Below are 25,493 nucleotides of genomic sequence, written 5' to 3' on the forward strand. Positions count from 1 at the left end.
CGGGTCCTTCCTTTTTGGCGATCGCTCGTTAGTTGATCTTGTGCACTATTCGCAAATCTCATGGTAACACGGTTTGCTTTGCAGACGCCTCTCCTTGCATCTAAGCTGGGAACCTTCTCTAGTATGTGTTCAGGACAGATTGCTCTTTCTCTGTGTGTTGGTTTACTCTTGGCACAGATTGCTCTTTCTCCCTGTGTTGGTTGACTCCTAGCACAGATTGCTCTTTCTCTGTGTGTTGGTTGACTCCTGGCACAGATTGCTCTTTCTCCGTGTGTTGGTTGACTCCTGGCACAGACTGCTCTTTCTCTGTGTGTTGGTTGACTCCTGGCACAGATTGCACTTTCTCTGTGTGTTGGTTGACTCCTGGCACAGACTGCTCTTTCTCTGTGTGTTGGTTGACTCCTGGCACAGATTGCTCTTTCTCCGTGTGTTGGTTGACTCCTGGCACAGACTGCTCTTTCTCCGTGTGTTGGTTGACTCCTGGCACAGACTGCTCTTTCTCCGTGTGTTGGTTGACTCCTGGCACAGATTGCACTTTCTCTGTGTGTTGGTTGACGCCTGGCACAGACTGCTCTTTCTCCGTGTGTTGGTTGACTCCTGGCACAGACTGCTCTTTCTCCGTGTGTTGGTTGACTCCTGGCACAGATTGCTCTTTCTCCGTGTGTTAGTTGACTCCTGGCACAGATTGCTCTTTCTCAGTGTGTTGGTTGACTCCTGGCACAGACTGCTCTTTCTCCGTGTGTTGGTTGACTCCTGGCACAGATTGCACTTTCTCTGTGTGTTGGTTGACTCCTGGCACAGACTGCTCTTTCTCTGTGTGTTGGTTGACTCCTGGCACAGATTGCTCTTTCTCCGTGTGTTGGTTGACTCCTGGCACAGACTGCTCTTTCTCCGTGTGTTGGTTGACACCTGGCACAGACTGCTCTTTCTCCGTGTGTTGGTTGACACCTGGCACAGACTGCTCTTTCTCTGTGTGTTGGTTGACTCCTGGCACAGACTGCTCTTTCTCCGTGTGTTGGTTGACTCCTGGCACAGATTGCTCTTTCTCCGTGTGTTGGTTGACTCCTGGCACAGACTGCTCTTTCTCCGTGTGTTGGTTGACTCCTGGCACAGACTGCTCTTTCTCCGTGTGTTGGTTGACACCTGGCACAGACTGCTCTTTCTCTGTGTGTTGGTTGACTCCTGGCACAGATTGCTCTTTCTCCGTGTGTTGGTTGACTCTTGGCACAGATTGCTCTTTCTCCGTGTATTGGTTGACTCTTGGCACAGATTGCTCTTTCTCCCTGTGTTGGTTGACTCCTAGCACAGATTGCTCTTTCTCTGTGTGTTGGTTGACTCCTGGCACAGACTGCTCTTTCTCTGTGTGTTGGTTGACTCCTGGCACAGACTGCTCTTTCTCTGTGTGTTGGTTGACACCTGGCACAGACTGCTCTTTCTCTGTGTGTTGGTTGACTCCTGGCACAGACTGCTCTTTCTCCGTGTGTTGGTTGACTCCTGGCACAGATTGCTCTTTCTGCGTGTGTTGGTTGACTCCTGGCACAGATTGCTCTTTCTCCGTGTGTTGGTTGACTCCTGGCACAGATTGCTCTTTCTCCGTTTGTTGGTTGACTCCTGGCACAGACTGCTCTTTCTCCGTGTGTTGGTTGACACCTTGCACAGACTGCTCTTTCTCTGTGTGTTGGTTGACTCCTAGCACAGACTGCTCTTTCTCCGTGTGTTGGTTGACACCTTGCACAGACTGCTCTTTCTCTGTGTGTTGGTTGACTCCTAGCACAGATTGCTCTTTCTCTGTGTGTTGGTTGACTCCTGGCACTGACTGCTCTTTCTCTGTGTGTTGGTTGACTCCTGGCACAGACTGCTCTTTCTCTGTGTGTTGGTTGACACCTGGCACAGACTACTCTTTCTCTGTGTGTTGGTTGACTCCTGGCACAGACTGCTCTTTCTCCGTGTGTTGGTTGACTCCTGGCACAGATTGCTCTTTCTCCGTGTGTTGGTTGACTCCTGGCACAGATTGCTCTTTCTCCGTTTGTTGGTTGACTCCTGGCACAGACTGCTCTTTCTCCGTGTGTTGGTTGACACCTTGCACAGACTGCTCTTTCTCTGTGTGTTGGTTGACTCCTGGCACAGACTGCTCTTTCTCCGTGTGTTGGTTGACTCCTGGCACAGATTGCTCTTTCTCCGTGTGTTGGTTGACTCCTGGCACAGATTGCTCTTTCTCCGTGTGTTGGTTGACTCCTGGCACAGATTGCTCTTTCTCTGTGTTGGTTGACACCTGGCACAGACTACTCTTTCTCTGTGTGTTGGTTGACTCCTGGCACAGACTGCTCTTTCTCCGTGTGTTGGTTGACTCCTGGCACAGATTGCTCTTTCTCCGTTTGTTGGTTGACTCCTGGCACAGACTGCTCTTTCTCCGTGTGTTGGTTGACACCTTGCACAGACTGCTCTTTCTCCGTGTGTTGGTTGACTCCTGGCACAGACTGCTCTTTCTCCGTGTGTTGGTTGACTCCTGGCACAGATTGCTCTTTCTCCGTGTGTTGGTTGACTCCTGGCACAGATTGCTCTTTCTCCGTGTGTTGGTTGACTCCTGGCACAGATTGCTCTTTCTCCGTGTGTTGGTTGACTCCTGGCACAGATTGCTCTTTCTCTGTGTGTTGGTTGACTTCTGGCACAGATTGCTCTTTCTCCGTGTTTTGGTTGATTCCTGGCTGTACTTGAAATAAGGAAGTGCAACCACTCTATCTCAGAGTGACTGTGTGCTGTTGAGAAGTGCCAGTACTTTTTCATTCTGATTGAAGAAGTCCAGGTACTTAAAGAGGTCGCCACGCTTTTCCATTGGACCTCAGCCACTGCGAACCCCTGGCCTCAGTCTGCTCAGGCAGTCAGGCCCAAAACCGAAGGTACACCGTCTGCTTGATGAGTGCTGTTTATTTTCTTCTGCTGAGACAGGAATCACCTTCTATAAAATAAATTTGGCAGAGGATTCTTCATTTTGAATTTTTAAAAATGCAATAAAAAGTATTTTAACGTATAATTTTGTATTATTATGAATGCATTAAAAATATCTTTTTGAACGGATCCATCACCTTTGTGCTCATCAACAGCGCCAGCCCCGTTAAAGTGATCACCATAACTCAAAACGGGTTAACACAGATAAGGGATATACTGTGACCAAATAGCACAGTTCACATTCAATATATGGTCCATATAGGTTAGTATGGGTGAACATAACAGCTACGTCTATCTCATTTCAAGCGTTTTCCTGTGATGTATCGGCACAGATTGTCTTTTTGGTGTACATACGGGAGCCATTGCAGCATTGCCGTTTGTGGTAGAAATAATTTTGGTCTCTAGTGTTGTTCTATGTTTTGTGGTGTTCTGTATCCAAACGAATGAACAAAATCCTAATGTTTATTTACTTAGCAGATAATGTCCGCATTCAAATTAAAATGCAGGTGGTATCTAAACTAGACAGTTATTCCGGTTAGTAACTGTTGTGGTATATTCATTGTGCAGCTTCTATGGGTCAAGGTCATGTGACATAATTTCCTGTTATCTCACTGACGTTAATGTATGCGTAATGTTACTTCCGCTACCCCTGGCACTCTGGTGAATCGATGACCATGGTACCAAGTTGCTGCCCATTTAAAGTACTAAGCGATACAAAAGGGGATGATGGACGGAGCGCTTGAACAAATCAAACACTCACCCCCAGTCAACTGATCTGGGTTTATTCCATCACCATTCTTTAGTTCACTCAGCCACCCCAGTTCAGACATGGCTATATGCAAATCAGTCTGACCCTGTGCCTTATGGGAACAGTCCAGCCCGAACTGCCAAGCCATGTCTTCCCTGGACCGGAAACAAGCATCCTGGGACCGGTTTCGGATTTATAATCCTCATCAGCCAGGCTATCTTGAATCCAGTGGCCAAGTGAACAAGGGACTCACGTCTGAGTATACCCTGCCACACTTAGGGCGAACAAAGCGATACAAAAGGGGATGATGGACGGAGCGCTTGAACAAATCAAACACTCACCCCCAGTCAACTGATCTGGGTTTAATCCATCACCATTCTTTAGTTCACTCAGCCACCCCAGTTCAGACATGGCTATATGCAAATCAGTCTGACCCTGTGCCTTATGGGAACAGTCCAGCCCGAACTGCCAAGCCATGTCTTCCCTGGACCGGAAACAAGCATCTTGGGACCGGTTTCGGATTCATAATCCTCATCAGCCAGGCTATCTTGAACTCAGTGGCCAAGTGAACAAGGGACTCACGTCTGAGTATACCCTGCCACACTTAGGGCAAACAAAGCGATACAAAAGGGGATGATGGACGGAGCGCTTGAACAAATCAAACACTCACCCCCAGTCAACTGATCTGGGTTTAATCCATCACCATTCTTTAGTTCACTCAGCCACCCCAGTTCAGACATGGCTATATGCAAATCAGTCTGACCCTGTGCCTTATGGGAACAGTCCAGCCCGAACTGCCAAGCCATGTCTTCCCTGGACCGGAAACAAGCATCCTGGGACCGGTTTCGGATTCATAATCCTCATCAGCCAGGCTATCTTGAATCCAGTGGCCAAGTGAACAAGGGACTCACGTCTGAGTATACCCTGCCACACTTAGGTGAGTGTTTGATTGATTCAGATGCTCCGTCCATCACCACCCCCTTTTGTACTGCTTTTGGCCACCATAAGTGTGGCAGGGTATGCTCAGACGTGAGTCCCTTGTTCACTTTGCCACTGGATTCAAGCAAGCCGGGCTGAAGACGGCTGGAATGCCAGAAAAAACGGTCCTCGGAAGCTTGTTTCCGGTCCAGGGAAGACATGGCTTGGCAGTTCGGGCTGGACTGTTCCCATGAGGCACAGGGTCAGACTGATTTGCATATAGCCATGTCTGAACTGGGGTGGCAGAGTAGGCTAAAGAACGGTGATGGATTAAACCCAGATCTTTTGACTGGGTGTGAGTGTTTGATTGATTCAGATGCTCCGTCCATCACCACCCCCTTTTGTACCGCATTTAAAGTACTAGGCTTTTTTCTGCTTTGCTGGTTACATGATTGCGTTGCCCTTAATTACACTGCGCGTCAGTTTTGCGCCGTTAAAATTGAAAAAATAAATGGTAATTTCTCCTGTTTTATTGCAGGAAATGCCATTTTAGAGGAAACTGAATTGTAGCGGGCTTGAGTAACGAACCCCAGTTTCCATAAACCCTATGTTCTTACACAGTCGTCCTTGTTCAAAGGAAGCTGTAAGCGGTGTTCCACAAAGTGTTCTTTGTAGTGTCGAAGAACCTGGTTACTTCTGGTACCCATAGGATACTCTTTTTTTGCTGGCCCTCTTTGCAGCCAGCCATCCGTTGATCGAACAGTCATTTATTTGCACATAAAGATAATATGAATATCGGAGGCACGTGGATTACCACACGGTGGCAGGAGAGTACCACTAATGAAAACTGTACATTATTGTTGGCACTACAAAACGAGTTTATCTTGCCTGTGACAAAGGAAAACGAATACAAATTCAATAATATGAATTCCATTATTGAAGCGAAATTGTCAGTACTTGAGAAGCGGTGCATCTCTTTGGAAAAAAACATTCCAGGTTCTGAGATCTGGAAGTGGTAGTTTGAAGTCGTGCCAATCACGGGGAAAAGTGAGCCCTTTACGAAATATGATGGAAGCTATCAATGAATAATATTTGATAGGCAGGAGGTTTAGGACACTGCGATACTGGCAGATTTCACTTTTCTGATTCCTAATGGAGACTGTGGTTGACTGGATTGCAGTAATATCTGGAGATGGGTGGATGCTTCACATGTTGATGCAACATCACGTTAATAACCGTTGGAGTCATGCCTTGGAATAAAGAAAATGCTGTAGAATCTAGAGAGACAGAGGGGTTTGTTCGGAGGAGGGTGCGGCATGTAGGAACCACGCAGACGACTTTTACTTATTAGAGCAAGCTTCCAACCCACACGTTTCAGAATCTATGTCATCCAGTTACCTATACACAGGTAACCAGGATACCACATCTCCCTTCTTTACCCAACCGACAAAGATTACAACATAACATAAAGTATACTCTACATAGATTGGCACTAAATAATAACAAAATAGGAAGTACTGTGTCACTTGGCTGAGAATGGGAAGAAACACATCCCTTTAAGCTGTCATCAAAGATGTAACCCCAAGATTCAATAACAAGGTATACAAGATAAAGTACTATACCCATACAATGCACATTGAAATGCCATAAGCATGAAAACGACCCACACACCCTTTTTTCCCCCATCATATTTTCATTACGAAATTATCACATTTCTTGGGTAGTACTATAGGTCAACCCACGTGTGTCGCATTTACACCATTACTCCGGACCACAGACTCAGACACAGAACCATAGGCTTCACCTCCATAACTTCCACTCTCTTCCCCCAACGCGGAAGCCGTTATCTCCCTCTTTGCATTTGTCACCTTCTACCACATCCAATCCATGAATGAAGGATTGTTGTCTTGCCCAGCAACTTTTCAATCAAAAATCCTGGAAGGGCGAGATTTTGATCGATACCTTATCACTATTGATCTAAACCTCGATCTGGTCGACTGAACCTTTGTTGCCTGTCTTTGAGGAAGAAAGTGCATCTCTTACCAAGTTAGTTCACCCAATAAAGACTCCGCTCCCAAAGATCACAAACAACTTCTAGCTTTCAAAAGTTTATTGTAAGCTTAGGATAAGCTGCAAATACAGGCATCTCAGAATGAGATTCACGAGATACACAGGTCCAACTACATACATGTGCTCTCTGAAAGCCCTCAGACGAGCAACGGAAATTACTAACACAAGTTCTAGGAATAATAAAGCTATCAGCATTGACGCATATTGAGATCTCTCCTTCATTTAAGTTGGAGGAAAAACGCACAGGTTAGGCTGTCCCTACCCTGCTCTAGATGGTATCCCTACTTAACCAAATCCCAACCTAACAAAGGTGTCAGCAGTGAATGACCCCCAAGGGAAGTCACTCACTCTTAGTCTCTTGGTGAAAACCTATAGTTCTCCAGTCATGACCCCTCTCTGCCTACCCATCCGCTCTCTAAAGGGTCCTCAGGTATCTGCCCTAACTCCACCCAGGGGTGCTGTCCCTAAAACAAAACAGTCAACAACATTTGAGACGCCCCTCGTGAGACGCCCCTCACGTGGTGTAGCTTCTGGCTTTTTCCATGCTGCTTTGTATTGGGCCTCATACGTTGGAGTTGACCTTGCTTCTCAGACTCTTCTCCGGCCCGCTGATACCCCTTAAACATTCCGGAACCCTCCTCCATGTCTGGGCCGTCTCCTGAACAGACCTCTATTCATTTTATTTATAATTGGATTCCCCCTTTTCTCTTGCAGACAGACATCTGCAGCCAAGATCCCAACTCTCATAGACTTCCAAAAAGGTTCGCAACATTTCTTGGCCCAGACATGTACGTGTAAACCAACGTTAAAACATTTCAGGCCTACAATATTTCTCATAATGATTATAGCATTCAACTTCTTCATTAATTAAAGCATGTTAATACTCTTATTCTATTATTCAGTAAACACGTCTATAAATCATGGCCCATTAATGCAATGACCAAAACATTAGTACAATCTATGTCGTGAAAAGAAACACCTTCCCCTTCCCTTCTAGCTCTGGCCCTGAGGCCTACCACATTCTGCGTTTAACCACATGCCATCTTACATTTTAACAGCTACACGACATGGATTCAGGAATAATCACATCTAATAAAATCATATAGTGTCACACATTTCTGTATTAGTTCCACTTCTACTTAAATCTCTACATTAGCTATACATTCAGAATATAATTGCAGATACTATTAGCACTCATGGCATTTCTCCTCATGATTTGTGCTTACTACAGGTAAGTGTGATGCACTCATACATTTAGGTCAGTTTGCGCTCTCTCAGTTCCCCCCTTTGATGACCTCTCGGGGTCATCACTAACATTTAAACTGCAGTTATTGCTAGCATAACTTGTCTCTGCGCTTCCAGAGCCCTCAGACTCCTGTACTGATTATCTTGTATGGCAGCCAATCTCTGCAGCTGCTCTCTTTGGGCCCTTTCTGACCTTTTTGCTCTGTACCATTTGAATACCCTCACCAACCCCCACAATACGATCCCACAGATCAATATTATGATGATAGGTTTTAGCATATACCACACAAAGCTTTTGCCTAGGGTGGAAATCCACCCTCCAACTTCACTCATTCCGTGGCCCACCTTTTCCCAGACATTTTCTCTACTCAAGTCTTCGATCTCCTTGTGAATATCAGTTATGTTCCTAATAACTTTCTCAAGGGGCTTTGAATTGTCTGGAATGTAAGTACAACATTCCTGGACCTTCAAAGCCTTACAGACTCCGCCCTCTTTTGCTAGTAGGACGTCTAACGCAAGACGGTTCTGAAGAACCATAGCCCTTATCGATTGCATCTCTCCTTCTACCAGCATTAAGGACTGAGCAGTGCTGGCAGACAACCTGTCGACGACTGTTGCCAGTCGTCTAATTTTAACATCATTAAGGATTAGTCCCAAAAGAGGGAACATAGCTCCAAAGACATCTCCAACCATTTCTGCATCTCCTACATCTCTCCTTCCCCTCGATGATGTCTTGCCCTCGATGATCTCTAAGTCTTGTGCATGATATATTTTGGGGAAGACAATTGCTAGGTAACATGATCCATACCAGTTGTCAGGTAGTCTCACGTAGGCATTTCTTCCACATACAAAATACACATTTGGAATCACTTGCATTCCCTTCAGGAAATCTTTAGTATAGTACTCTATATTGAAAGCATGTTCACAGTCGACTTCTCCCACGTATACATTTTCATAATACGTTTTAGCTCGGTGAAGACATAGCTTTCCTCTCTGCGTCTTATCTAAAGCTATTGGACCACTACTACCCTTTCTCTTGTGTGCCTTCTCTTCCTCGGTCCAATCTGTTTTCCATTGTCCTGATTTTTTCAAAATCTTTTGTCTCCTGTAACGATCATCCACCTGCCCTATGAACTTCTTCTCGACTTCTGACACTTTGCATGTCAGGTTATTTCTACGGGCATGTGAAGTATCTAAGGTAATCCAAGGAATGAAGAACTTGGCCAATCTGTCTTCACTCTTCCAGTAGTCCCATTTGTTCATCTGCTTATAATTTGGGACTTCTGGCAACACTGAATCATAGTTGGAGAAATAGTATTCAAAACTATCTCTCTCATAAAATATACTAAGCAATAAGCTACATGTAATGCCATATGTCAGCGGGAGGTGATGATATCTAATGCCTTCATCTACAGACGCCGGCAACTGCATGCAGACGTAACAGTCCTTAACCTCCATGGCATCCACGTATTCATATAAGAGTTTAGCATAAGCATTTGACCTAAAGTCTCCTTGGGACTCATCTACGTGTAACCTGCGGGCTTCTGCAGCTAATAACGCTTTCTCTTGAGTGTTTTCCCTTTTCTCACCAGCAACAGTGGGTGTAAGCGTTTCTACAGATTTCACATCAGTTACCTTCGCCTCTTCCTCATGTCCCTTTACATAAGAAATTGTTACCACTAAAGCTATCAATATTATCACTCCTACTATTAGTGTACCTATTATACATTTAGCTCTGCGGTTCTGGGTGCCGGCTTCCATTTCGTCAGACAATATGGCTCTCTCTTATCTTAGCAAAAAGTTCTTTTCTTCTCGTTCCTTTACAGTCTCTTTTTAATCCTTTTGTCTTTAGAATCCACACAACTGGAAGCTGACAACCTTCTTCGCAAAAGTCCTTTAACAGTTCAATAAAGACAACCCTAGCCCTTCTCCATCAACTCAAGGGAAGTTCCCTAATATTCTCTGCTTCCTGGGCGCTAGGTAATCTTCTTTTTCTGCTCGCTTTATTTACAAAGTCCTTTAAGCATCTACTATCAGGTTTGTGCCTGCAGCTTCGATAGCAAAGTTCAGTATTTCCAAACGAAGATTGTGCTCTTCATGGGCTGTTATCGTTGTACCAAAGTCGGGGAATTGCAATTCTGAGAGAAACATATGTTTTAACTTGCTGAGGCGGGGAGGTCTGGGGAGCATGAATGTTAGTGACCCTTCTTGTTCGACTCCGGGTACCAACAGTCGTATTTCCACGGTGACGATGGGCTCAGAACTGGACACCACCACCGCTCGGATCCTCCCTGTCTCCTGTTTCACAGACATTTGTCGCCAGATATGTCCACTCAGGGGTGGAGTATCTTCTGCTAGGCACACGCACTCTTCTTGACCTTCTTCGGTCCGGTGCTTCAGCGCCCTGAACACCTTCTTCCGGGTCTGAGTCTTCTGATATCGGAGGAAGGGTTATCTCTGGAGTTGACCTCAAGCTAGAGCTCCTTCTTTGCGGCCAATTAGCTTCTCCACGTGCCCTTCTACTCCTTCTCCTTCTTGTCTGTTCTCGCTCTCTGTCAGACCTGTCAGTGTCTGACTCGTACTCCCAGCTACTTTCTCCTTCTGTAGCGTCGTCTGTTTCGCTGTTGTACTGACCGTCCTCAGCTTGGTCAGACTCGTTCCCTGCTTCCGCTGGCACCTCTACAGCTTGGCTAGCCCCCTCTATGGCTTCTCGGTCCTCTGTCGGACGTCTATCCGAGAGAGGAGCTGTTTCTTCCAGAGGTGCTGGAACCCTTCGCGTATGTGACGCGTGGATCCAATTGGGCAGGCCTCCCACCTTCACAGCCGTGTTCGTGATCAGGATGATCTGGAAGGGCCCACGCCAACGAACATCCAGGCAGCTTCTTCTCACATGTTTTTTCACCAGGACCCAGTCCCCAGGGTACAGGTCATGGCACGGGCCCTGGCACGATGGAACCTCGGCAGCCTGCACCTGAAGGGACACAGAACGAATGGCGTCAGACAGCCCCTTACAATAGTCCAGGATCATATCATCTGTGATATTTAACAGTGCAGTAGTTGGGACAGATGGCAGCCTCATTGCTCTCCCCATTAACACCTCATGTGGTGACAACCCCGTTCTTCTGTCTGGGGTACTACGAAGGCTCATGAGGACCAATGGCAGGGCGTCAGGCCAACTCAGGGTCGTTGAGGAACACACTTTTGCAATTCTGGCCTTGATCGTGCCATTGATCTGCTCCACAATTCCTGAGGCTTCTGGTCGGTAACTGCAATGCAATTTCTGATCTATGTTCAGAGCCGCACAAATCATCTTCACAAGCTCGCTGTTGAAATGCGTTCCCCTATCTGATTCCAAAAAGGCCGGCACCCCGAAGCGCGGAATGAGTTCCCTAAGCAGTAACTTGGCCACTGTGAGGGTGTCGCACCTACGTGTAGGGTATGCCTCAACCCATCTGGAGAATACACAAACAACCACCAGGACATAGCGGAGGCGGTTGCACCTCGGCATTTCAATGAAATCTATCTGCATTCGATTGAATGGACCTCCAGACCTTCCTATGTGACTCAGTGCAACTGGTGTTCTTTTTCCTACGTTCAGCTGCTGACAGGTCACACAACGCTGGCACACTGCTTCTGCTGCTATTCTAAACTTAGGATTGTACCAGGTCTGTCTAAACACTCTCAGCATAGCATCTCTCCCTAAGTGTACGGGACCATGTATGAGTCTGGCCATTGGACTCACCATCTCATTGGGCAACACTGCTCTGCCGTCTGCTGAGACCCAAAAATGGGACTCACCCATTACACATCCTGCCTTTTCCCATGTTTCTTTTTCAAAATCAGGAGCATTTTCTTGCATGTTTGACAGTTCATCCCAAGTATCAACAGTTTCCAATATCATGGCTAATTCAGTCCTTACATTTATTCCACCCACTTCCACCTCTGTGAAAGAGTACCCTTGCTCCGCGCAATACCGCGCAACTTCATCAGCATATCTATTGCCTTTCGAAACGAAGTCCTCATTTCTGGTATGTGCGGTGCACTTTACAACTGCGATACCTGCTGGGCATTGCAACGCCTCTAACAACAGGCGCACAAACTCTCCATTGCGAATGGGAGAGCCTGAAGAGGTCATGAACCCTCTTTGAGACCATAACTGCCCGTAATCATGAACCACCCCATAACCATATTGGCTGTCGGTGTATATGGTGACTCGAATTTGATTGCTTGCCAAGCAAGCACGTGTCAAGGCAATAATCTCGGCTACCTGAGCGGAGTGTACTCCTTCCAGGCACCCAGCTTCCACAACTCCAGTAATTGTACAAACAGCATAAGCTGCTCTCAACTGCCCAACTTCGTCTCTTACACATGAGCCATCGACAAAGAAAATTTCGTCTGGGTCGGTCAGTGGCTCATCTACGATGTCGGGTCTGGGTTTGGTGCATAGTTCAGTCACATCGAGGCAGTCATGGTCTGTACATTCATCATCATCCTCGATATCATTTGGGAGTGGCATCAAGGTGGCAGGGTTCAAAACAGAGCATCTCCTGAGGGTCACATTCTCTGCAGCAAGAATAACTTGCTCATAGCGCGTGAGCCTGCTGTTGGTCAGATGCTGTGTTTTGGTCCTGGTCATCAACAGTTCAACAGAATGGGGCACGCACACCTCTAACGGGTGCCCCATGACGATATTTTCACATCTTTCAATGCTGACACCCGTTGCAGCAACGGATTTGAGACATCCGGGCAACGCTGCGGCTACTGGGTCTAAAGTAGCCGAGAAATAAGCAACTGGTCTGCGGGCATTCCCATGGATTTGGACTAACACAGACAACGCGCAACCTTCTCTCTCACAACAGTAAAGCAAAAATGGTTTATTGTAATCAGGCATTCCCAATGCCGGAGCACGACACAGGTCCTCTCGCAGCTGTAGGAATGCCATCAAACAGTCTTTGTCCCATGGTACCGGATCGCTCACCTCCTTGTGCGTCAGTTTTTGCAAGGGCTTTGCTTTCAGTGAAAAGTTCGCGATCCACTGTCGGCAATAACCCACCATCCCTAGGAACATCCTGACCTCTCTCTGTGTCTTAGGCGCATTCATTTTCATGATCGCCTCTATCCTGTCTGGTGACACCTTTCGTTTGCCTTTCTCTATTCTGTGTCCCAAGTACTGCACCTCTGTCAGGCAGTACTGCAATTTTCCCGGGGACACCTTGTGCCCATTGGCAGCTAGGTGATTTAACAAAGCAATGGAGTCCTCCCTGCAAGCTTCTTCTGTTTCTGACGCCACGAGGAGGTCGTCTATGTACTGGACCAGAACTGACTTCTGGGGCAGCACTAGACTTTCAAGATTTTTCTTCAAAAGCTGGTTAAAGATCGATGGGCTCTCTGTATACCCCTGAGGAATGCGACACCATGTTAGGACGCGACCTTCCAGCTTAAATGCGAAAAGAAAATGGCTTTCTTCGTCCAGAGGGATCGAAAAGAAAGCCTGACAAAGATCGATCACAGTGAACCACTCAGCTTGGAATGGAATCTGAAACAGTATCACTGATGGATTCGGCACCACTGGACAACACGAAACGACTATGTTATTAATCTTTCGGAGGTCCTGCACTATCCGAAATTTCCCATTTGGTTTCTGCAGACCCATAATCGGGGAGTTGCATGGACTACCCACGATTTCTTTCAGTATTCCCTGTTTAATCATGGACTCGATCACGGGTTTTATGCCTGCAATCGTTTCTGGAGTCAATTTATATTGGGGTGTTCTTGGGAACTCAGCATGCGGTTTCACTACAATTTTCACTGGGTCCACCCCTTTGACCAATCCTATCTCTTCCCCAGTGAAATCCCATACTTCTGGTGCCACTGTCTCTCTCAAGTCCCAGGGGAGCTCATCTACTGTCAAAGTAGGGTACAGCTCCACGCATATTCTTGAGTTTGCAACTTTGAAGTCTGCGTCATCATCATTGGTCAATACCTCCACTCCCTGAGGTGTACAGTATATAGTACAATTCAATTTACACAACAGGTCTCTCCCTAGCAGACACACAGGACTTGAATCGCAAACCACAAACTGGTGCTCATCGCTGTACTTCCCTATTTTCACCTGTACCGGTTCTGTCAATTGGCTGGTTATTCTCCTGTTTGCGACCCCCACCACTTGTATGGTCTCTCCAGACATGGGCAGGTCTGGAACTGCAGCTGATCTGATCGTGGACCTAGTGGCTCCTGTGTCCACCAGAAATGTCGTGGGGCACCCTGCTACTTCTGCTTCGACATAGGGTCCCCTCTGGTCCACCTCCAAGGCTGCCCCGAGGGTGCAGTCTTCTCTTTCCACTCTCTGTCCGGTTAATGGGTCCACATAATAGCACTCTTCTCCTTCTACAAACAGGGGCATCTGTCTATAGGTCTTACCCATAGTCCCTACTCGAGGAGGTTGCGGGAACTGGGCTCGGGGAGGAGCCCCCCCCCTTTGAGCACCTTTCCCTGGTATGGCGTCACCCCTCTTGTAGGCGCGCTCTGGACCTCTTCCTCCTCTATCTCTTGTTCTCCTATCTCTACATTGTAGGGACACTCGCGTTTCCAATGCCCCACCTCGTTACACTGGTGGCACCTAGTCGTTTTCTTCAAGGCAGCTATGTCTAATCTGGGTCTAAAGGTGGAACTCTCCTCATTGCCCTTGTTCTGACTGTACTGCTTCTTTCCTCCTGTACCTATTCCTTGCTGCTGTTGCTGCTGTCCCCCCTTTCCTGCTGCCTGCATCTGTACCACCATCAACTTTTCTTTTAGTTTCTTAGCCTTGGAGTCTATCTCATCACAGCAGTACCTGGCATACCTCAGTATTTCGTCTAGGGGTTTATTTTGCCAACAAATCGAGTGTTGCTGAATCATTAAACTAATATCCGGTCTCAGTCCCAGGACGAACTTGGACACGAATTGCCCTATGTCTTTTGGATCCATTACATCCAGGCCGCTATACTGTTTAAACGCCTTCAGCAATCTCTCGTAATATTCGTGGACGGTCTCTTTGGGTTCCTGTCTGGTTCGGTCTATTCTGACCCAATCTATGTCTTGCATTGGCACTTTCTCTTTCAGCCAAGTCATCACTCTCTCGAATTTTGCCATCACAATCTCGGACGGCCCATTAGTCTTAGCATCTCTCTCCGGCTCCGTTGTGGGCCACTCAGCGCTAACCTTGCATGCTGTCCACAGATCTCCTGGTACTACAATGTCGAACAGCGTGTTCAGATCTATCCATAGGACCTTTGAGATTTTTACAAATCTCTCGACTTGCTTGTACCACTCCACTGGGTTTTCCCGCAATTTGGGGAAGGAGGTGGTAAAAGCAGCTAAATCTCCCCTACTCCAAGGGACATGCACATAGTTCCCATTGGCGACTTCACGCAAAGGGTATGCTTCTATTCCCTGCAGCCTTCCTGGTGTCATACCAAGCGTGCTTCTCCTGACGGTCCCTTTCTTGGACCACCTCTCTTCCCACTTATCTAGTGCCCTCCATGTCCTTATTCCAGTGATCAGTTCCCTTATGTGCGTTTTCAGCCCAATCGTTCTCCTCTCATCTAGGTCTCGATCTGTGTAATGTAGCCTGTGGTTACCCTGTAATGCTTTGGTTCTTGACAGGTCCACCATATATTTGCCTGCTAGTTCGACTAACTTCTCATGGATTGCTCTCGCTTTTCGAGTGATGTCCTTTGCCATATACAGTATTTCATCCTGCTCATACATTTCTATTCTTTCTAAAGGCAGGGTACCATCTATCATGTCATCCAGGTCTGACCTTAAGCTGGCGACATCGAGTCTCTTAGCTTTTATCTCAGCTCGCAATATGTCTTTCGAAGGGGGCTCACTGGTCTCCCTACCATCCCAACTCCGAGCTCTACGTTTGGGCTCGGGAGAGTTAATGAGTGCTCTCCCTTGCTCCCATCTCTCCAGGTCCCATGCTCGGCCATCCGATCTTGGAAGGTGATGGAACACGGGCCTGTTACCCCCACTCTTGCTCTGCCCACTCTCTTCTTCTTCTCTCCTTTCACCGTACGCCTCTCTGTTATTTTCCCTCTGGTCGCTACTCTCCCTTTGCCTAGTATCGCTCAGTATCCGATACGATCCTTCCTGGTTCCCCATATTCCCTGGGCTGCGCTCATTTCCGTCATCACAGGGACTATGATGCGACCTCTCACAACTCCCATTCAGTTCTCTGGTGCCGGGCACACAGTGTGGACACTTAAAGCTGTTTCTGTACTCTTGCGCTCTCCTCTCCCCTTCACTGAGTATTGGGCGCGCCACCCCTCCACTCCCGGGGCCCCCGTTTTCCAGGTCTGTTCTATCCCCACTCCGGGCCCAATGGGTGACTCCCCTACTATCTCTCTCTCTCCCGTCCCACTCCGGGTTGCTCTCCCCAGCCCCGCAGTGAGTCCGAGCTCTGCTGTCCTGACTTTCCCTTTCAGCTTCTGCAGCTATGATGCTCTTGTGAGCCTCCACTGCCTCATCCCACTTCTTCATGTACTCATTTAGCTCTTGAAAGGATTTTCGTCCAGATCCCCTCAGATCCACTGGCCATCTAGGGCCCCCAGGGTCCCCTCCTGGATCCCCTGCTGTGTGCATCGGGGTGCTCCACTCTCTTGGTATCGGCATCTGACTTGGGGAATTAATCGTATCGTTCCTCCTTGCCGTCCCTGCTCTTTCTCTGTCCTTCCGTACCCGTTCTTCCCCTCTTGCTCTTTCTTGGTCATATATCGATATTATAGGACCTATGGTAACAGGTACCTGTAGTGCATCTGGTAATGCGTAGGATGTGGCGCTCTCCGTTTCCGGCGCTCTTTGTACCACAAACCTCCCGACTACCTGTTGCACCTGACTAGGCTGGGACAGCTCTTTCTTTGCCTCAGGATCCCACTCTGAACTGGGAAGCGGTCCATGCTCCCCTGCATTGCCCCCCTTTTCTCTTTCACTATGCTCGACCTCCCCCCCTGCTCTATTATACGGGGGTGGCCTGTCTGTCAATAATCTGTTTATCAGGCTGTCCTCTGTTTCGCTCTCATCATCTTCTTCTAGGGGGCTTTTATTTCCGGGCACCTCTAACACCGGGTACAGTTTATTTACTTCCATGTTATGCACTCTCCATCTTTTAGCATCCGCATCCCACCTGGCATCCTGCACTGCCCTTACCGATCGTTTCACCCTTTCTTGTCGTCTGTTCATATTCTTTTCATGCGCTGCCCTAATCCATGCATCAAGAGCTTCAAACTGGGTCGGTCTAGGCAAGGGTCTCATTGAGGTCATGACTGATTTTAATCGATGTAACACCTCTAATCTGAACGTCCCGTACTTCGGGAACGTCAGTTCCTCATTTCCTTCCGTAATCTTACTCCACTCTGATATCCAAAGGATCGTATGCAACCCAACATTCACTGCCATGTAACGAGCCGGCGTACCCTCCGGCGGGGCTTCTTCCCCTTCTTCCGATCCCCGCTTCTCTTTTTTAAACACCGCTCTCAGCCATTTAAAACACTTCATAATTATACGCACAATATCCAGCCTCGCTACTCTGTTTACTTCCTGATGACAATCCACCAATCCTAACGCGGCTTTGCTAACTTGGCCTATCGCAGCGCGGTCTTTCTCCGGTCGGCCAATCACGTCGCGACACTTTCTGACGTCTTTGCTAGCTGGCCTATCACAGCGCGGTCTTTCTCCTGTCGGCCAATCACGTCGCGACACTTCCTGACGTCACTTTTCTCCGCTTCGCAGCAGCACCCCTCCTTTCTCAACTCGTCTCCCGGTCATGCATGCGTCCCATTCATACACCGAAAAATGACTACTTCCGACCAAGCGGTCACTTCCCTCGACTGTACGTCCACAGTCTATATGTAATTGTCAACACAACTGACGAAATGTCTATCGTCTCTCTGATAGGTTGTTTACACACACAGTAACCTCCGACCAGCGTCCGTTACTCACGCACTCACTCTTACGTTCCCCCTATCTCGGTCTTTCGGGTGATCAATGGTACCTCATGACCCCCTTCACTCCAGTTGACAATTACTCTGGGTGTCCGATACACCCGAACCACTTAAGCTCTCCTTGAACTTAAGATTTCCACCGGTTGCGCGCGCTCACAACCTGTTCCACAGTCACTCTACAGACATTCAACTCCGCCAGACATTACAACATAGATACAATACAAAACACCGCAATCTAACACGCATAACCCTTTATACTCACTCTCGACCGATACTGCTGCTTTTTCTGTCTCACGTCATCCGGATCTTCTTCAGCGGGCGGTTCTTCCGATCATCGATTTCTAGGGGCCTTGGGGTAAGCTAACCTGGCCTAGGTCACCGTCCTCAAGAAGGCAACCATCCTCTATAGCTACCAACTGGAAGGGCGAGATTTTGATCGATACCTTATCACTATTGATCTAAACCTCGATCTGGTCGACTGAACCTTTGTTGCCTGTCTTTGAGGAAGAAAGTGCATCTCTTACCAAGTTAGTTCACCCAATAAAGACTCCGCTCCCAAAGATCACAAACAACTTCTAGCTTTCAAAAGTTTATTGTAAGCTTAGGATAAGCTGCAAATACAGGCATCTCAGAATGAGATTCACGAGATACACAGGTCCAACTACATACATGTGCTCTCTGAAAGCCCTCAGACGAGCAACGGAAATTACTAACACAAGTTCTAGGAATAATAAAGCTATCAGCATTGACGCATATTGAGATCTCTCCTTCATTTAAGTTGGAGGAAAAACGCACAGGTTAGGCTGTCCCTACCCTGCTCTAGATGGTATCCCTACTTAACCAAATCCCAACCTAACAAAGGTGTCAGCAGTGAATGACCCCCAAGGGAAGTCACTCACTCTTAGTCTCTTGGTGAAAACCTATAGTTCTCCAGTCATGACCCCTCTCTGCCTACCCATCCGCTCTCTAAAGGGTCCTCAGGTATCTGCCCTAACTCCACCCAGGGGTGCTGTCCCTAATACAAAACAGTCAACAACATTTGAGACGCCCCTCGTGAGACGCCCCTCACGTGGTGTAGCTTCTGGCTTTTTCCATGCTGCTTTGTATTGGGCCTCATACGTTGGAGTTGACCTTGCTTCTCAGACTCTTCTCCGGCCCGCTGATACCCCTTAAACATTCCGGAACCCTCCTCCATGTCTGGGCCGTCTCCTGAACAGACCTCTATTCATTTTATTTATAATTGGATTCCCCCTTTTCTCTTGCAGACAGACATCTGCAGCCAAGATCCCAACTCTCATAGACTTCCAAAAAGGTTCGCAACATTTCTTGGCCCAGACATGTACGTGTAAACCAACGTTAAAACATTTCAGGCCTACAATATTTCTCATAATGATTATAGCATTCAACTTCTTCATTAATTAAAGCATGTTAATACTCTTATTCTATTATTCAGTAAACACGTCTATAAATCATGGCCCATTAATGCAATGACCAAAACATTAGTACAATCTATGTCGTGAAAAGAAACACCTTCCCCTTCCCTTCTAGCTCTGGCCCTGAGGCCTACCACATTCTGCGTTTAACCACATGCCATCTTACATTTTAACAGCTACACGACATGGATTCAGGAATAATCACATCTAATAAAATCATATAGTGTCACACATTTCTGTATTAGTTCCACTTCTACTTAAATCTCTACATTAGCTATACATTCAGAATATAATTGCAGATACTATTAGCACTCATGGCATTTCTCCTCATGATTTGTGCTTACTACAGGTAAGTGTGATGCACTCATACATTTAGGTCAGTTTGCGCTCTCTCAATCCTATTGCATCTGGCCATCCTAAAATACCACACTTTCTTGTCACTCAAGCGGGCAGATGTTGCATAGACTTTCTCTGCTTGTAGAGGTCTCGAAAACTTGATGTAGTCCATTTTCACTCTCACCCAATCACCTGTGCCAAATATACATCTTTCGCTCCATGTTTCCTGTCGTAATACGTTTTGTACAGTTTTTGCGTCCTATTCAAATTGGATTTCACAACTGCAGGGAACGACATACTGCACATTCTCATATTACCCCAAGCCGAAATGTGCTTAGTAAAAGGTTCTCTTCCTCTCAGACTGTATCCTGTTCCAGTGGGTGTTCTTCTGAAAGCCCAAATGGTGTAAAACTCCTACACCCAATCCTTACCAGCATTAATAGATGCTTGAACACTCCAGATCACCACTCTATTGAAACGCTCCACCACGCCATTGTCAGATGGATGGTACAGTGGGGTTCTCTTCCCAAGGATACCATTCCTACTCAAGAAACTTTCATAGTACTCTGAGATAAACTGTGGTCCATTATCACTCAATGTGGACTTTGGAATGCCCTTTCTTAAAAACAGTTTTCCCACAAACACATATGGTTTTGGTGTCAACAGTTCCGGCTACTTCAATCTCTGACCATTTGGAGTAATGACCAATTGCAACAATGACATACTTGCACTTCCCCAACCATCTAGAATGGGACCCAAAATATCTATACTCCGATCCTCCCATGGATGTTCGGGACACCTCCTGTCTTCTAATGACGTTCTTAACACAGACTGAGCTTTATCGGAATTGGCTCAAATTTGGCAATTCTTCACAAATCCTTGTATGTCCCTGTCTATGCCTGCCCACCAATACCCAGATTTCACTCTTTTCTTCAATTTTACAATACCCAGATGTCAGTCCTGGTTTATGTAAAAAATTCTAAGTCTCAATGCCTTCGGGGTACTGTTCTGTCTCCTCCAAAAACATAACCCTCCTCACTAAGAGGTGGCTCATCCTTGATCTCCCACAAATGACTGCATTCCTCCCGCAAATCTTACTTGTTTGTCCAATCAACAGTGATTACATTTTTCACTCTACATAGTATTTCATCCTTCCGATATTCTACCTCCCATTCTTCCTTCATTATAGCATCTCTGCTATCCAGGATTACAGCTACACTGAAATCCTCCCAAACATCTCTGGTGTTCACATGAGAAAGGCAAAGGAGAATGACTCAAATAATCTGCCATTTTATTTCTTTCCCCCGGCAAATACTCCACATCGTACATGAAATCTAACAATCCCATCCTAGTCGCCAATTCGTAGTAACTTTGCAGATGACAGAAGTGAAGTAAGCCTTTTATTAGAGAGCAACCTGGTGGCAACCACTTGCCACCGGTTACGGTATATCCATCAACTGTCGCTCCCTTCCAACCCCCACGTTCCAAAATCTGTGGCATCCTGTTAGCTAGACACAGGTAACTGGGATACCTCATGGTCTGACGCTCCTTTAATCTTGTACGTCCTAGACCAACAGCTTTAAATGCAAATTCCATCCAGCTGCTCAGTTAAAGGTATGTTTGCCAGTTATCGTGGTACAGCAGGAACTCATGAATCGGATTCTCCAAAAGCACATTTTAATGTTGGAAACTTTGCACAGCTGTTATTTTTGAAAAGATATATGTTCCAAAGTGCAGGCAAAAGAATCAGTGCCTAAGTGGGCCATCCTACTTGGAATCAGTCAGGCATGGGAAATGAGTGTGTTCAGCCACGAGGAAGGTAGTCCTCCCGAGCAGAGGAGCGTCTATACGCTGTAAATATTTTGAACCTTCTTGCTTATGGAGCTCCGTTTTCTGATATTTTATGTAGAAGTCCGAAATGCAGAGAGGGCATTTGAATGGCTGTTTTATTCCGAGCTCCATATAATTTCTGTCCAGTGTCATCTGAAAAAAGGAGGTAGCTTGAGGGAGGGCAGGATTTGACTCGATTATCAATTTGTAAAATTACAGCTGATACCTAAAGTTTTTCTTCGGAAGCCCTCAGCCGGAGCAGACTAATGACGGACGTGCCGAAATTTAAGGCTAGATAGCCTTGATTCCACCTCATGACTCTTTCATTCACCACCGTACACTCGCTAACTCTTCATTCCAGTAATTCAGCATCTTTTTCATATTTGGTTTCTTCTTTGACGCTGTGTTTCCATCTTTCTCTTCCGTTTTTTTTCTCTTGCTCTGGGTCAAAGTCTAATGAAGGAAGGAAGTGCTGATCCCTAAAAATGAGCACCAGTGTCCCCACCTGCAGTCACTGGCTCAAATTTAGCCCTGGCAAGGCTCTCCCCCTTAAAGCTGCCACTCCTGTGTTGAAATGCATAGAGCAAGACTTAAAAAAAAAAAACTCCAACCCTGCTGTGTAGAACGTATCTGACACAATTAACGATACAGAACTAAGTAATCCAACTCTCCAGGAAGGTAGTTTTTGACATACTGCTACTTGCTTTGGAGTTGTACTCTGTGAACTTATTTTTCAAAAGTTAGAAGTACTTCCTGTATTTAACTTCGACATGAGCAAGTACTCTGGTACCATGTGTGAGGATAAGGGTAGTCACCCCCAAAGGAGGTAAAATGTGTTGCAGGTCACCTCCCGTATGTATTCAAGGAAATCCATGGGATATAATTTTTCATACCTTCTATATGTACGTAGTCAATAGATCCAGAGTTGCTCTTTCCAACAATACTTGTTCTGGATTCCTTGTGATGTTATCAAACTTTCAGTCACTGGTCATTTCAAGTCATCAATTGTATGGTCTGTTGTGATCTAGTGATTGGCCGCCTCTGTTGTTTTTCTTTTGCAACATACCTATGTTCTTCAGTGTAAATTTTTACCTTCCTGCAGGTCATTCCTAAGTACCTCAGCTTACAAGGGCATGTGATCATGTAAATGAGAAATGCAGCGTTACAGTTGGCATGTTTTTCACAATATCCATATGTTTTTTGGGTCCAGTTCCAAAGTCTTAGAACAGAGTCCAAGAAGTGGAGTGTGTTTCGTTTCCAAATAGTAATTCTTTCCCAATATGTGTGAGTATGCTCAGGTATTGCCTAAATCTTTATTTTTTCAGCATTCGTAGTTATGTGCAGCATGAGGAGAGCTGTCTGCTTTAGTGCTACACAAGGTGTTACACTTTAACTTGAACCAGGATGTTATTAGTTGTAACATTTTGAGGCACAGTTGTCTCCACTCCATTTACATTTTTTAGAGTGGGTTAGCCCGAAATCATCCGGAAAAGCCATGATCTAAACTTTAGCAGCCAAGCAAATTGAAAATATATGCAGAGGTCTGGCCAATGTGGTATGTTTCATTATGCCACCTCAAGATAGTCCTCATCTGAGCTAAGTGGTGCAAAGACGGTTGCCTTCCATAATGCCACCAGAATGGGTAAACAGTAGGACATTCTAAAAAGAATATGTAATCCCAATGCGTGTTCTTTTACGCAGATTGATTCCTCCGCCATTCTAGTCCTACTGAACATGCTAATGTGGCATGAAACAAATCTACTTTGAGTATATTTCTTATATATAAGCATTGAGATTGTATTGTATCATTATTATGCTTTTTTTTTAGGATGAATACCAAGATTGAGCTGCTCCATGTGTCCTCTACTTCTGTTGCAGCGCAACAATTCAAACCGAGTGAAATTGATATAAATCCTGCTCTAGATGCGATCTCCTCATTAAAGCTAACAGAGGATCATTTTAGAGGTAATGTGCAAGAAAACGTTGAATAGTCCATAAAACAGAATGAAAATGTAAAAATATTGAAATGTTGAATGCTGTGCTCCCCTAAATCACTATACACTAATGATCTGAGTGCGTCCTTTTCAAAGGACTATCTTGTGTATATTAACTTAGACGGACAGCTTATTGGCAGATACATAACATAACTCTGCCTGAAGATGAAGGTCATGGATACACACTGAGGAACTGTGGTGCATGCAATGATATCTGCATAGCAACCTTTTTGCTGCCTTGAGCAACCTTTCTAGGGACTCCTCCTGTAGATTAATGACTGGTGGAGCCTCCACACTGGCATGTAACATTGGGTTTGACCTGGGGAATAGGGATCTATGCAAACACATGGAGATAATGAACGGAGCGCTGAAACTTTTCTGACAGTCACCCAGTCACAGATCTGGGTTGAATCCATTATCGTTCTTTAGCTCACTTCGCCACCCCAGTTCAGACATCGCTATATGCAAATCAGTCTTGACCCTGTGCCTCATGGGAACAGTCCAGCCAGAACTACCAAGCCATGTCTTCCCTGGACTGCAAACAAGCATCCGGGGACCGGTTTTGGGCTAACAGCCCTCATCAACCAGGCTAGCTTGAATCCAGTGGCAAAGTGAGCAAGGGACCCACGTCTGGGCATACCCTGCCAACTTAGGGCGAACAAAGCAAACACAAGGAGATGATGGACGGAGCGCTGAAACTTTTCAGACTCTCACCCCCAGTCACAAATCTGGGTTGAATTCATAATTGTCCCTTGCTCACTTTGGCCACTGGATTCAAACTAGCCTGGCTGATAAAGGATGATACCCAGAAACTGGTCCCAGGATTCTTGTTTCCAGTGCAGGGAAGACCTGGCTTGGTAGTTCACGCTGGGCTGTTACCATGAGGCACATGATTAAGACTAATTTGCATATAGCTGGGTCTGAACTGAGGTGGTGAAGTGATCTAAAGAATGAAGATGGATTCAACCCAGATCTGTGACTGGGGGTGAGTGTCTGAAAAGTTTCAGTGCTCCTTCCATCATCTCCTTGTGTTTGAATAGGGATATAAGCCACCATTTGTGTTTGGGGAATGTGTATCAAAGCCTTTTTGAGCCTAACCAGTAGGAAAGCAACTACACACTATTATTTATTTATTTTAAGCATTTATTAAGCGCACTGTCACCATAGCAGGCATCCTGGCGCTGACTGAATCCGATGGGGCAGGAAAGTGAGAAACATCAGGGACGGGAGCTTATCAGACAGTTGTTTTGGGAAAGAGCCAGGTTTTAATCATTTTCCTAAAAGGCAGAAATTCAGAAATGTGCCTAATTTCAGCTGGAAGCGCGTTCCAAAGCTTGGCAGCTGCAACGTCGAAGGATCTGCCTCCGGATCTGATCTTTTTGAATCTGGGAACCACTGCCAGCTTGGCTTCAGAAGAGCGAAGCTGCCTAGCTGGGATGTACCAGGCAAATTTAGATTGGAGGGAGGCAGGGCCAATTGCATGAAGCGCCCTGAATGCTATACATAGGGCTTTGAATTGTACTCTCTGCCTCACCGGTAGCCAGTAGAGTTTGCTCAGTGAGGACGCTCCATTTGCTCTTCACTGAGCTTTGAAGAATTGGATTCAAATCTGCTTGAGGAGAGGAGGTATATTGCCCTCGATGGTGGGAGTAAGGAGGCTAGGGTCACAATGTAAAGTAGTAATGAAATTGAGCATAAAGCAAGCTACTCCCCTTGTTAGACGGAGACTCCAAGCTTTTCTCAGTCCTCAGCTGAAGCATCTCCTTGGACGCATCTAGGGTATCACACCGAGCAGAAAAAGTAATCCATAAAGTAATCCGAAAAGTAGTTAAAAGTAATCTAACAGTTATTTTCATTGTATTGTGAAGATTTACAAACCTGTAACAAAGACATTTTCATTCAGCTTGCTTGTATTGTTCAACCTGCCCTGAAAAGTACCATTTACACTTACCTGTTCCAGCTTGCTTGGTTCTAGAAAATTAATATAACT

At 46.2% G+C, this 25,493-nt stretch overlaps 1 protein-coding gene across 2 annotated transcripts in view; it reads left to right on the forward strand.

Annotated features, from left to right (window-relative positions):
* Nucleotides 1-25,493, forward strand: part of LOC144819045 (uncharacterized) — a 444,234-nt gene that overhangs the window by 189,354 nt on the left and 229,387 nt on the right. For both annotated transcript variants that reach the window (XM_078677028.1, XM_078677027.1), the window contains exon 5: nt 23,338-23,474. In XM_078677028.1, the coding sequence (XP_078533154.1) occupies nt 23,338-23,474 (137 nt within the window). The remainder of the gene's footprint in view (nt 1-23,337; nt 23,475-25,493) is intronic.

This window comes from Lissotriton helveticus, chromosome 2_1 (assembly GCF_964261635.1).
Source record: "Lissotriton helveticus chromosome 2_1, aLisHel1.1, whole genome shotgun sequence".
NCBI lineage: Eukaryota > Metazoa > Chordata > Amphibia > Caudata > Salamandridae > Lissotriton > Lissotriton helveticus.